The 15,161-nt window shown below is 39.4% G+C and overlaps 1 protein-coding gene across 1 annotated transcript in view; it reads right to left on the reverse strand.

Annotated features, from left to right (window-relative positions):
- Positions 1–15,161, reverse strand: part of psme3 (proteasome activator subunit 3) — a 39,778-nt gene continuing 24,617 nt past the window's right edge. The window contains exons 7-11 of the mRNA XM_060848759.1: positions 14,081–14,149; positions 10,836–10,903; positions 10,517–10,571; positions 7,615–7,701; positions 1–3,132 (exon numbers count right to left, since the gene is read on the reverse strand). Of these exons, the coding sequence (XP_060704742.1) occupies positions 3,052–3,132; positions 7,615–7,701; positions 10,517–10,571; positions 10,836–10,903; positions 14,081–14,149 (360 nt within the window). The 3' untranslated portion in view covers positions 1–3,051. The remainder of the gene's footprint in view (positions 3,133–7,614; positions 7,702–10,516; positions 10,572–10,835; positions 10,904–14,080; positions 14,150–15,161) is intronic.

Raw genomic sequence — 15,161 nt, forward strand, 5'->3', positions numbered from 1 at the left:
TTCAGTGATTGGAAGTATTTACTTTTCAGTTTTAATGAATGGTACTGCATTCTGGCCATGTGTTGAATATCATTATACACAACAGCAGCAATTACAAGTTGACTCTTCCACTAATTCTCTATCCCATTGATAAGAGAAATCATTGTGCTTTATAAGGTAACAAAACATGGTTAATAAAACATTGTACATGGGCATCTTTGGTAATACAGGATTAAACCTAAGGAACAAAACCAGTTGTGTCTGACTTTATCAGTGGAAACTTTTATAGAAAAAGGCCAGATGTTGGTTTTGCAAAATGCATTTCTCCAACCTGATAAGGACATGCAGTTTCATTTTCTTACAATTACTTGGAGGCTATCCATTTGGATTTTGAAATAGCACCTCCCACGTTGCAACTCTGGAAACATTGTACTTTATGTGAAGATGGGTGGGTGGGTGGGGAGGACGAGGTGCTTATGTGGTTGAAGCGGTGTGGAGAAGAAAGGAAGAAACCCAAAAGCCAAGTGGCTGCCTTCCTCTTGCGCACTTCTTATTCCCCTACCACAGGATTTCCAAAAGTGTGGGTTGTGACCTCAACTGGGGTCAAGAGCTGAAATGTTGGGGTCACAAGTTCCAAAGCAGCATTGGCCATTATGGAGGTCTGACTGAATTATGACAGCTGCAGATTGGCTCCCATTTCCTCAGATTGATTACCCTGCACACCACTTCCGTTCTCACAGGTCTCACTGTGGGGTGTCACAAAAGTTTTTAAGCCTTGAAGTGGGGTTACAGTGGGAAAAGTATTTGGGAAGCACTTTCTTATTGACTTCAAGGAAAGCAAGGCTTCCTCATTACTACACTTAGAAAGCAAACTAAAAGGCTTTTTTTGTGACAATTTCAGATGCAAGAATTCAGTTAAACTTGAAATAAGACACCTTGTAAGTAGCTTTCCAGTCATTGAATGAGTAATGAAAAAATGTAGATACTCATTAGTACAAGAGGCACATGTTTTCTTGAACTCATTTGAACGTCTACAGTTCAAGTTAGTTATCTTTTGTTTGTTCGTTTTAAACTGAACATCTTTTATTTTGCAGAGTTCTTTTTGAAACTTGTGTAAGTTAGTCAAGTGAGGCTGGAGAATATAAGAGTGCAACAGTGATGTGAAACATCAGCAGCTCCTGTTACTCAAAGAATAGGCAGAAACCAGCAGAGACTCCACACCCACAGTCAGACTACAGAACATTAGGTTACGGTTGAAACTGCAGAACACAAATGGCAAAAATAGAATAGGCCACAATATTTGTTTTAAAAAAAGCTGTAAAGATCTATTCAAGTCTGTAGGGAGGCCATCAGAAAAAACACAGCCTTAGGGTTCCTGTGACCTCACTATTCAAATCATTTCAAGACAATTGAGAACAATGTTCACATTGTTGGAAACCAAACCAGCTGCAGGAGACAGCTTCCTAATAATCCATTTCTCAAATTTAAAGGAGTCAACCATTCTGTAACGATGCAACACGTTAAAAGTTAGTGCAGTCTTTGCTGAGGTAAATACCACTCAAGCTCCTTTTTTTTGAGAAACAAGCGGTCTAAAAGTTCCCTGGGGAAACGTGTTCCATAAATCGTCTGCCAGTCATGTCATCACCACTTAAAACACCTCTTTGCTGGTGACTTTAACGATTTTAGAAGAATGTACAGTCAGGAAGAACACTGGTACAAAGATAGTGGTAATTCGTGAGGCAAGTTGAGACAAGTCAAGAAAAGCAAATGGAGTGAAAAGTTAGAAAGTCAAATCTAATGAGTAGAGCAGTATTCTTAAATCAGTTAAAAATGACAGTGTAAACCAGAGTCAAAAAGTGTGGCGCTGAAAAAAAGCACAGCAGGTCAGGCAGCATCCGAGGAGGAGCAGAGTCGACGTTTCGGATGTAAGCCCTTCTAATCAAACTTGCCTGAAAAATGGGGTTACCTCAATTTGCAAGAAAGCACCACATTTTGTTCTGTTGTTTTCAGCATAATGCTCCTGTCAACTATGTTGTGTGCAACATAACCAGATTACAATATGCAAAGCTACTGCATACATCAGACACAGATCCCAAAACACATTGTCTCAGAGGAATGTTTTATTAAGTCTTAGATAATTTCATAGTAGTCGTCATGGTCTGAAAGTTGGGCTCACCAGTAAATGTGCAGTCCACCCACCAAAAGCTCTTGACTAATGAGCTCAACATTCTCAACCTTTGCAAGAAAAGAAAAAGGGGTGAATGGACAAATACATAACAAAGTGCAGAGATGGGGTTTAAAAATTGCAAGCAACTTCACAAGAAAAGGAAGCTGAAAAAGTTAAACTGGAGAAACTAATGCTCAGTATCCTAATTTAGGGCAATTAGAAAAATCATAGCAATACGTAATTTACGTAGAATTTATAACTTCATTTATCCCCACTTTGGAGGCTCACACTACGCATACAGCACAACTTTTTATTTTAAAAGAACATCTTCAAATACTTCTCTTTAAAAAAAAATGGTGATCAGGGAAGGGAAATAGAACAGTCAGTGGGTGTACCGTCCCATATAATACGGTGCAATAGGTGCTCCTTTCTACAATTTGCAGCCTTCAGACCTGTGCCTGGTGCTCTGTGGGTGTTTGCCTGTATGTAAAAGTTGTACATGACTAGCATTCAGCATTTACAGGATAATTTGTACATCATCTTTCATCTTTTTTAATGAGGGAAGGATATGACAGAAATGGGAAAATACCATATCTCGAAATAAAACTAAGTTACTAAACAGAATTCTTTGCTAAGACCACTAATACTGTACATTACAAAGAGATTTGTCAAGCAAAACGGGAAAGAATTCCTGAGGGTTAAAAACCTCTGTACATCATAAAAAGAAGAGATGAATGAAAATCCCTTTTCAGCTATTCCACTGAAATGTAACAAACGCTGTGCTTCACTTTTGACTTCAATTCTTTCCATCTCAACAAGACCAATCTCACGTAACAAAGCCAAGGCAATCACGGTCTTATATTTGGGGTTACAAAGGTCGGTTTCCAATTCATGAAGCACACCAATTAGTACAATGCATCTGTGTTGCTATTCCTGGGTCGTTTGATTTTCTCAATATTTTTGATGATCATATCGTGTAATGTTACCTGTTGAGGAGAAAAAATACAATATTTAAAATTCATAAATAAGTGCATTGATAACAGCAAGAATAGCAAATTACTATGTTTGCTTCTACAGAAGCTTGATGTAAACAAACCTTAATGTTGGAATGCAAGTCTGTTCCAACATAAGATCAGATTAAGTCTTAATATTGAAAGGACAGCCAGTGTCAGAAGCTGAACCGTTCACACCAAAGTGGTGGGAAGCTGAGTTTTAGGGTAAGTTGTATTATTGTAGAAGATTAGAACTAGACATTAGCCTATAATCTACTTGACCAATGCCAATTTACTGCTGAATTTAGCTGCTGATTGTGACCTCCATTAAGTAGCTCACTTTCATGAAAAACAAAAACCAGAATACTTTTAAGAATTTATTTTGTGTCCTATTGTATACTGTTAAATCATCATGCGTAGCATAGAACATACAATTTCAAAAGAATACACTGACAAACCAATTTAGGGTGGTCTGGGTGGCTCACAGCATTGCATACCTGCATATTCTGGAAGTTATGTACATTAATACGCAGGAATATGTACATGCACCATGCCTGTTTTAACTCAACAAAATGGGTGGCACATACCCATTGACTCATTTCTCAGAGAAAAGCCCTGACCAGAACCAACGCCTGGTTGACAACTGTCAATCATTATGACACATTCGCCATGGCAACACATCTACCAATAAGAGCGCACCTGTCCACAGGTCAGCACCCTCCCATCATGGACGATAAATATTCGGTTTCTTCTTGAATTATTATTCTTGTGAAACCTCCTGATGAGTGAAAAACTTGTAGAAAATGCATCGTTTTTAAAAGCATTTCAGTTTTAAGTCTCAGAAGAACAGCAACAGCCCAAACCAATGATTGTGGTGCTTTTCACTTATGGCAGGGCTTGGGCTCCAAGTGGTGTCATAAACTGACATACTGGAATCAGCAATGTCCAGCGCAGAACTCCTTAAAAAAAATGACTCCTCTGATATTTTTTTGGATGCCACTTTGCATCTTAAGAGATTTCCCATATCACTCACCCTGAGAACTTACAGAGTCATAGAAACATACAGCATGGAAACAGATCCTTCGGTCCAATCTGTCCATGCCGACGAGATATCCCAACCCAATCTAGTCCTACCTGCCAGCACCCGGCCCATATCCCTCCATACCCTTCCTATTCATATACCCATCCAAATGCCTCTTAAATGTTGCAGTTGTACCAGCCTCCACCACATCTTCTGGCAGCTCATTCCATACACGTACCACTCTCTGTGGGAAAAAGTTGCCCCTTAAGTCTCTTTTATATCTTTCCCCTCTCACCCTAAACCTATGCCCTCTAGTTCTGGATTCCCTGACCCCAGGGAAAATACTTTGTCTATTTATCCTATCCATGCCCTTCATAATTTTGTAAACCTCCATAATGTCTCCCCTCAGCCTCCGACACTCCAGGAAAAACAGCTGCAGCCTGTTCAGCCTCTCCCTGTAGCTCAGATCCTCCAACCCTGGCAACATCCTTGTAAATCTATTGTAAACCCTCTCAAGTTTCACAACATCTTTCCGTTAGGAAGGAGACCAGAATTGCACGCAATATTCCAACAGTGGCCTAACCAATGTCCTGTACAGCCACAACATGACCTCCCAACTCCTGTACTCAATACTGTGACCAATAAAGGAAAGCATACCTTCTTTACTATCCTATCAACCTGCGACTCCACTTTCAAGGAGCTATGAACCTGCACTCCAAGATCTCTTTGTTCAACAACACTCCCTAGGACCTTACCATTAAGTGTATAAATCTTGCTAAGATTTGCTTTCCCAAAATGCAGAACCTCACATTTATCTGAATTAAACTCCATCTGCCACTTCTCAGCCCATTGGCCCATCTGGTCCAGATCCTGTTGTAATCTGAGGTAACCCTCTTTGCTGTCCACTGCACCTCCAATTTTGATGTCATCTGCAAACTTACTAACTGTACTTTTTATGCTCACATCCAAATCATTTATATAAATGACAAAAAGTAGAGGACCCAGCACCGATCCTTGTGGCACTCCACTGGTCACAGGCCTCCAGTCTGAAAAACAACCCTCCACCAGTACCCTCTGTCTTCTTACTTTGAGCCAGTTCTGTATCCAAATGGCTAGTTCTCCCTGCATTCCATGAGATCTAACCTGACTAATCAGTCTCCCATGCTGAACCTTGCTGAATGCCTTACTGAAGTCCATACAGATCACATCTACTGCTCTGCCCTCATCAATCTTCTTTGTTCTTTCTTCAAAAAACTCAATCAAGTTTGTGAGACATGATTTCCCATGCATAAAGCCATGATGACTATCCTTAATCAGTCCTTGCCTTTCCAAATACATGTATATCCTGTCCCTCAGGATTCCCTCCAACAACTTGCCCACCACCGAGGTCAGGCTGACTGGTCTATAGTTCCCTGATTGTTTGACTCACTTCTGTTCTCAGCTGTACCTGTCTCAGATCGATCTCTTTCCTCACTATCTCCCTGGGTCCCACCCCACCCCCACCCCCCACCTTACTACTTTAAATCCTCCCAAGCAGTTCTAGCAAATTTTCCTCCCAGTATATTAGTCCCATTCAAATTTAGGTGCAATCTATCCTTCTTATAAGGTCACGTCTACCCCAAAAGAGATTCCAATGGTCCAAAAATGTGAATCCTTCTCCCATACACCAGCTCCTTAGCCATGCATTCATCTGCTCTATCCTCCTATTCCTGCCCTCACCACCTCGTATCACTGGGAGTAATCCAGATATTACTACCCTTGAGGACCTCCTTTTTAAATGTCTGCCTAGCTCTCTGTAATCTTCCTTCAGAATCTCAATCTTTTCCCTTCCAACTTGCTAAGGTAGAAGTGGATTAATCATGGTTAGAATTGGACGGAAACTTTCCATTTCACCCATGCATTTAACTAGGAGAAACGGAATATTTAGTCACTCAGTAAATGGAGATTAACTTTGATTTCATGTTGTAAATCAAAAGAACAGCTCTGGTATTGCACCATTGATATCTATACTGTTTTATAAGCTGAATGAGAGGAAGAATAATAGTGTTAACAATGTGTTTGAGATATCCATAAAGTTAAATTGCTAAGATAGGCAGGGTTCCTCAACCAATGTTATGACTAAACTCATACCCTAAGAGACTAGCTTTTTGGAACCATAACCTGGATTGGAAGTTGGCCTCCTGTAGCAGAAATCAGGAGTACTACATTTGAAAACCAAATTCTGTGTATTATTGAGAGGTTCAATACCATGTTGCTTTGAAACTGTATGGGTGTGAATTCAAGACTGAACAGCACATGGGAATCGAAGTTAAGGAATTGTTGCCTGACAACAGCCCTCTGATGGTCTAACAATCAATCAATAAGTGCCAAGAGTAGCAGAGAAGCATTCAGATCCTGCAGGCATAAAGCAACCATCTCTTTCCCTCTCCATGTGGGGAAAGAGAGAAAAACCAAGAAAGCAACTAGACCCATTTCCATGTTGCAAGCCATCAAACTGAAGAACAACTATTACTACAGACAATAGTGTATCATCACTGCAAAATTCAGAAGGACCAAGTTAAAATAGCCTTCTGTTTGTGGTCTGCCCTGTTGATTTTCAGATCTTTGCTTACTCTCTATATATTATTTTCCCTCCACAGTATACTTGCCTGTTGTCTGCCTTAATTGAGATGAAGTCAGAAGTTACAAGACACCAGGTTATAGCCCAACAGATTTATTTGAAATCTCAACCTTTCTGAGCAATTGTCATCAGATGAAATTACTTCACCTAACGAAGGAGCTTGTAATTTCAAATAAACCTGTTGGGACTGTAACCTTATGTCATGTGACTTCACTTTGTCCACACCAGTCCAACATCTCCACCTCCACATTATTAATCGAGATGGACAGCATGTGAATTTGGGTTCTTCAAGAAGTACATTTTAAGTTAGATATTTAATTAGATATCCTTTCATTTCCATGTCCTTGTCAAAGTTAGCTTTTCTGTTACTGATGAAATCTGGTCTGAATTGTTTTTGTCTTGAATAGCAGTCAGTAAAATAAATTGGTCATTTTAGTGGTCTCACTGAGACTTTATACTTTCTGTGACAGTTTATGGAATAGTGGGGGTATGATTATTGGCACACTATTCCCAGTAAAACTGCACATTTGGAGGACTGGAATACAGATTTGCACGTGCAATTATCCACCAGGCAAATTTTCACACGCTATTATGAATGGTGAGCACCCAACCCACATCAGGACATGTCTCCAAATGATGCTCAGGAGAAGTTATTCGTGGTTGCCATTACATTTGCTAGGGAAACATCATTCTTTAAAAGAGTGGGTATGCAAGTGAAAAATAAGAGATTACTGACAAGAAAAAGCTGTAGCAATTTTCAAAACACAGCTTGCAACATCAAAAACTAACTTTTTAAAATTTGATCACTATACATGTGGGCTGAATTCGTACTTACATATTGGTTTCTCAGTTCAGAAACAATTAACCGAAGGCTGATGTATTCCTTTTCGTCAATTTCAGACACGGTGCGACGGTAATCTTCCTAAATAACAAAACAAGTAAATTATTGCTCCAATTTCTACTTCAGAAGATGCTAACTCATCTCTTCTCTGTAACCCTGCAGCTATAGATACTGACCATTCTTCATATCCTGATTTAGCCTATTTAGGTAGGCATAGCACCATTGACATTACAAGAGATCTAGACATTCAGAGGTCACGGGGAAAGCAACCACAATCTCCTGCTCACAGTGTGCACCATGGATTTGAAGCACAATTTTGCTCGAGTCACATTTCGACTCAGGCGACTGACTGTGTGGAGTTTGCACGTTCTCCCCGTGTCTGCGTGGGTTTCCTCCAGGTGCTCCGGTTTCCTCCCACATCACAAAGATGTGCGGGTCAGGTGAATTGGTCATGCTAAATTGCCCGTTGTGTTAGGTAAGGGGTAAATGTAGGGGTGTGGGTGGGTTGTGCTTCGGCGGGTCGGTGTGGACTTGTTGGGCCGAAGGGCCTGTTTCCACACTGTAAGTAAGTCTAATCTAATCTAATCCTCCTTCAAAGACTCCCTATTTACTCTCCTGAACAGAATGAAGATTTGATTAGGGTTTTTGAAGGCGTCTGGCAAAAATGTTAGAGCTGGCAGGAGTTAATATATATTGCAGGAGAGGGCGAGTGGGTCCCCAAAATTTCACGAAGGCAAAATGACTGTGCCAGTCTGTGTTGCTCAAACAATACAGAAGTGAAATACAAAAGTACCAGCATTCAACACAACAAAAATGATAACATTAAGTCATACACACAGATCAGTAATAGTTCAGGCAGAGGCAAACTGGATAGGGGTGGATAAATATAACAAATTACTTCATGATAATATTGATGCCAAATCTTGTAGTACTAATGTTCAGTTTTGAAAGAATTTCATTCTGTACTTAATGTCTGATTCTAGCACTTATGGCAAATAGTACATGTAATTGATTTGTTGTATTATATTTTAATCTGTTTAAACATGATTCAGTTTCAACTTCTGAACCCAGCACTGTGGCTGCCCAAATTCAGGCTGAATTGAACACAGAACCAGTAGGAACAAAGAGGAAATTGTTCTAACTCATTTTACATTTACCATGGAATTGTTAATATCACCTCTCAATTAACATGAGCTAGATTTTTATGCTGGCTGTGAAGATAAAACAATGTTTTAAAAACAAATGTATAAAAACAAAAGCTAATTGGGATTTTATAATGATGGAAGTATCTGTGGCGAATAATTCCATTGTCTTACAAAATGCATTTCCCAGTGCATAGCAGTATTTACCATGTGGCTAACAGAATTATTTACTTTTATTTAAATTATGATTCAGTTTCCTTTGACCACAAGCAATTAAAGTTTCAGTGTAATCTTAATATCATTTATTTTGAAAATTACTTCTCAGGTCATACATCCTACTCCTAGACTCTGAATACAGTGCAGTGTACTCAGATCTCCATTTGGCAATGAAAGTTAAGTGGCATTTAGTGAGATCCCAGACTGACACACTTAGGCCAAAAACTTAAGAAAAAAATTACACAAGTGAACTTTTACATTTTGATCTCTAGTGCATCTTGTTGCATTGAATTGTAACTATCACTGCCACAAACAATCTACTTTTTCAATACATCTGTACAACAGGTATTAAAACTCGCTCCATTTTCTTTAAAAACAAATCACTTTCGTTTATATCAATCTTAACATAATCGAACATCCCAAAGCACTTCACAGAGGAAACATGAAACAATATGTCATTTAAGTCATATAAGGCGATATTAAGTCAGATAATCGTGGCTTCGACGAACGTAGATTTAAGGAGTAATTTAAAGGAGGGAAAAAAAGCAGGGAGGATTAGAGATGCAATGGGCTCATTGTATTTGTGTATTGAATATCTAACCCCGTGACCTAGGGGCACAGGCCTGAATCCTTCCACAGCAGATGGTAAAATGTGAATTCAGTTAGCTTGATAGTAACTGTGTCAATTGTTATAAAATCCCATCTAGATCACTACTGTTCTTTTGGGAAGGAAAGTCTGCCATCTTCACCCAGTCTGGTCTACACGTGATTCCAGACCTACTGCAATGTAGATGATTTTGACCTTCCCTCTGAAATGACCAAGCAAGTCATACCATTCAAAGGCAATGAGAGATGGGTAACATAAGCTGGTCTTGTTGGTGATACCCACATATCTAGTAAGAAAAATAATCCCAAAGTTTAGAGCAGAGGTAGCTGAAGGCACAGCCAATGGTTGACCAATTTACAGTTGGGACAAAGATAGGCGATGTTATTGAATTGGAAATAGGTGGTTTCAGAAACACCACAAACATCTGGTTGAAGGTCACCTGGGGGGTCAATGTCACAGTTTGTGACATTTAGTTAGATCCCAGTCGGTTATCAAAGAAGGAACAGAATTGGTGGTGAGGGAGTGGATTTTGTGACAGGATTAAAGACCCCAGTTTTTTCCAATATTTAATCAGAGGAAACTTCCCCATATCTAGTCCTGGATATTACAGAAGCAGTCCAACAACTTAGGAACAGAGGAATCAAGAAAGAAGAAAAGGATGTAAAGTTTGTTGTAGTTAGTGCACAAAAGTATGTCATTAACTTCAGTCACAATGTTATGATAAAATGCACCTATATGTCTTATCAACTATTATATATGTGATCAAAAATTTTTGTAGAAGCATAGCAAATAGTGTGATTAACTATTTGCAGTTTATAGGGCTTGATATAAGGAAGCAGTTGACCGGTTATGCATGTATTTCACTCCAGAAGTAACACTGCAAATTTTAGTGACAAATATGCTCTCACATCACAGTTGCACTGCCACTTACCACATGGGGATATTTAGCTACTTTGGACACCAACTTTGCTCTTGTAATGTAGTACCTGGAAAAGACATTAATGTGTTTTAATTTGGATTTTGTTGGCTTGTAGAGCAAGGAGTCTGGGCATTATTTATATATTTAACACTCAAAGTTATATTGCCCATCAATTAACATACTAAACCATCAACATGAGTTTTCATGAAAGCAAGCTGAAAAAATGTTAAACTGAACGCATTTTACATAAGAGTGTGTTCTGAAAGATTCTGCTAATATCTATTAATGGATAAGTTCAGATAATGAATTATACATTAAGGTCTATACTTACCGAGAGATCTGATCCAAGTATGAAGCAGCTTCACTTTCAACTGTTCGGAGTTCTGCAACAGTCTCTTCCTTTAATTGAATGTGGGGAGAGAAGCAAAAGGATTGAGGAAATGCTACTGCAATATGGCTGTAACCTTTGTGTAAAGTATTTATCTTGAGTTGCTAAAACTGAATTATCGTACAAATTATTTAAAATTGTATTAATGGACTGGTCACAATCGATTGAGAAAATCTCAATTTTAAACTGGACTCAGTTATTTATTCTATGTTCCCTTAAGTTCCAACACAATATGGGCATGCAAGTGATGGTTAACACTAAGGTGATGTTGGTGAAACAGCAACACTCTTTCAATCCCAAGCAATATCTTGATAAAATAGGATGTTTATGGTACAGTGGTAAAGTTCCTACCTCTGAGCCAGAAGGCCTGGGTTCAAGCCCCACCTACCCCATTCATGTGACATAATATCTCTGAATAGGTTGATTAAAAGATCTGTAATGGACTCTGATCAAGTGTCACATGTTGAAAAGCTAGTCATAATAACAAAAACACACACCTGAAAAGATATACTTAGAAGATACTCCAGAAGAGACAAAGTGACATTCCTAAGTTTGTAGCAGCTTTAGTGAGATTTGCCACATAGGACTTCAGCTTTTGCATAATTAAACTTTTACTTTCAGTGACAAGACTGGCAACATTGCAAGGAATATTGGCCATTCACAAAACGACTGGGAGTCTGACAGAAATAGATCCAGATACATCACCCAATACAGCAGTTCAGGTCAGCTTGTCAGATGGTGAATTGCGTTCATTCGCACATTTGAACAGCTGAGAATTTTTGTTTTTAATGTTTTACAGTTTCAGCGTTTCATCAAGAGCACTTCCATACTGGATTCTTGATAACGCTTGATCATTAAAGGAATGACTCTAATAGAGTCATAGGGATGTACAACATGGAAACAGACCCTTTGGTCCAACCCAGCCATGCCGACCAGATATCCCAACCCAATCTAGTCCCACCTGCCAGCACCCGGCTCATATCCCTCCATACCCTTCCTGATTCATATACCCATCCAAGTGCCTCTTAAATATTGCAATTGTACCAGCCTCCACCACTTCCCCTGGCAGCTCATTCCATACATGTACCACCCTCTGTGTGAAAAGGTTGCCCCGTAGGTCTCTTTTACATCTTTCCCCTCTCACCCTAAACCTATGCCCTCTAGTTCTGGACACCCTGACCCCAGGGAAAAGACTTTGGCTATTTACCCAATGCATGCCCCTCATAATTTTGTAAACCTCTATAAGGTCACCCCTCAGCCTCCGATGCTCCAGGGAAAACAACTGCAGCCTGTTCAGCCTCTCCCTATAGTTCAAATCCTCCAACCCTGCCAACATCCTTGTAAATCTTTTTTGAACCCTTTCAAGTTTCACAACATCTTTCCGATAGGAAGGAGACCAGAACTGCATGCAATATTCCAACAGTGGCCTAACCAATGTCCTGTACAACTGCATCATGACCTCCCAACTCCTGTACTCAATACTCTGACCAATAAAGGAAAGTATACCAAACGCCTTCTTCAATATCCTATCAACCTGCGACTCCACTTACAAGGAGCTATGAACCTGCACTCTAAGGTCTCTTTGTTCAGCAACACTCCCTAGGACCTTACCATTAATTGTAGAAGTCCTGCTAAGATTTGCTTTCCCAAAATGCAGAACCTCACATTTATCCGAATTAAACTCCATCTGCCACTTCTCAGCCCATTGGCCCATCTGGTCCAGATCTTGTTGTAATCTGAGGTAACCATCTTCGCTGTTCACTACACCTCCAATTTTGGTGTCATCTGCAAACTTACTAACTGTACCCCTTATGTTCGCATCCAAATCATTTATGTAAATGACAAAAAGTACAGGACCCAGCACTGATCCTTGTGGTACTCCACTGGTCACAGGCATCCAGTCTGAAAAACAACCCTCCACCACCACCCTCTGTCTTCTACCTTTGAACCAGTTCTGTATCCAAATGGCTAGTTTTCCTTGTATTCCATGAGATCTAACCTTGCTAATCAGTCTCCCATGGGGAACCTTGTCGAACGCCTTGCTTAAGTCCACATAGATCACATCTACTGCTCTGCCCTCATCAATCCTCATTGTTACTTCCTCAAAAAACTCAATTAAGTTTGTGAGACATGATTTCCCACGCACAAAGCCATGATGACTATTCCTAATCAAACAAAATCATATTAAACCAAGGAAGCATAGTCAATGATGAACAGCTGACCTAAAATGCTACATTGAAATATAACACACAGGCACATATTACTCAATTAAATAAAAACCAAAGAACTGTGGATGCTGTAAATCAGGAACAAAAACAGAAGTTGCTGGAAAAGCTCATCAGGTTTGGCAGCATTTGTGAAGAGAAATCAAAGTTAGCGCTCCGGGTCCGGTGACCCTTCCTTAGAAGTGTGTTCTGAGGAAGGGCCACCGGACCTGAAACATTAACTTTGATTTCTCTGTAGAGATACTGGAGCGTTTCCAGCAACTTCTGGTTTTGTTAGTTAATCAATGCATTCTCACAGAATGCACACATGTAGATAAAGTCATCAATTTCAAAATGTGCCTTTCTTGATATGATGTGCTATCTCATTTGCCTTCTTAGCAGAACAGGAAAACCCGAGAAAATGACAATACACACTGAACTGTGCCTAGTGACACAGACACTTGATCAAAGTTCATTATTGATATGTTAATCAACCTATTTGGAGATGTTATGTCACATAATTAGCAAAGGTGGGACTTGAACCTAGGCACATTCGGCCCTTGGGTTTAAAAGCAGCTCAGGCGGAGGTGAAGGCAGCCACGTCCTAATGAGCAGCAAATTTCGTGTGTAAAATAAGCCTGGATGATCTGAGGAGATGCTTTCATGCATTTCTACAGAACAAAGTTACCCACAATACAACAATTGGAATGGTAATCAGATTACAACAGATTGCACTCTTGCATAGTTGAAACTATGCAGAACACAGTGAAGTTTACAACACAACAGGTCACATTGCACAATTTGACAGTGTTTGATGCTGATATGCAGATATAGCAGCAAGACCCTCCAATTCTAGGTAACAACTCTCAGCTTGATCAACAGGGTGGAGGGAAAAATCCCTAAATGCAAAACAAATATCAAATCTAGGGTACTGGAAATAAATGTGAGGAAATCTTTTTTAAAAAAAGCATGCAATGATTGTACCTGAATAGAAACACCAAAGTTATTGCCATCTTCTATCCTTGGAATCAGTAGCTGAACCCACATTTTAACCTAGAGCATGTTCAAAAGAATTGAGAATAACAGTTGTACAACCCACATGAACAGGAAATTCAGATAGTGCTTCATGACAACACTACAAATACAGCTTTTGCATCTGGAGTCATTATTTTTATTCTCTCTTGTACAGAGTAATCCCATATGGGAGTGAGAAAAGAATAAAATGTTCTCTTGGCTTTGTCTACTGAATATTTGCCAAAATCTGTTTGTAAGTTTCTAGATGTTGAAACTTGGAAAAGTCTGAAGCACATACTTTCTTCTGCAGCCAAATTAATGAAGTTTGCTTCCTTTTAGTATATTAAAATATTAAAGTAATTTCTGCATGCTGCTTTCATTGAAAACATCTTCAGCTACTTATAAAACACATTTCAGGTTGTTTCTGCAGGATTCGTATTTATGTGACTTAGTATTTAATGTTAACTATACATTAAAAGGTCAGACATATGAATTAAAAATTATTTAGCAACTGAGTCAGATAGTTAACAATCAATCATTTTCTGTAAATGAAACGCAACTTTTGTTTAAAGCTGTATGACTGGACTCTGACAGAGAAACTGTACGATGGTTCCAATTCCTCAGGTAGTTGATATAAACATAGAACACTAGACATGGCTGTAAACCCCAGTAGCGTGGATCTCAAGATGCACATTCTCCTCATGTCAAAATTGTTCCTGAACATCACTGAACATCACAGAACATCATAATTATGAAGTTAATTTCTTCACTCAGATTATGGTGAATATAATTGTCTACCACAGAGAGGTGTGAAAGCTCAGTCACTGAACACATACGCGATAGAAATCAACATATCTTGAGACTATGCCATTAAACGGTATGGAGGTAACGTGGGAAAGTGGCATTGAAGCAGATGACTAGCTCTGACTAAACTGAATGGTGAAACAGGCTGGTCTATCCCTGTTTCTGTGGAATACCTGCATCATGTCCCACAATGCGTCTCAATGTCCTGAGGAAGAGTCGGGGTAGAGAGCTACCTATTTTAATCTCA

Source organism: Hemiscyllium ocellatum, chromosome 32 (assembly GCF_020745735.1).
Source record: "Hemiscyllium ocellatum isolate sHemOce1 chromosome 32, sHemOce1.pat.X.cur, whole genome shotgun sequence".
Lineage (NCBI taxonomy): Eukaryota > Metazoa > Chordata > Chondrichthyes > Orectolobiformes > Hemiscylliidae > Hemiscyllium > Hemiscyllium ocellatum.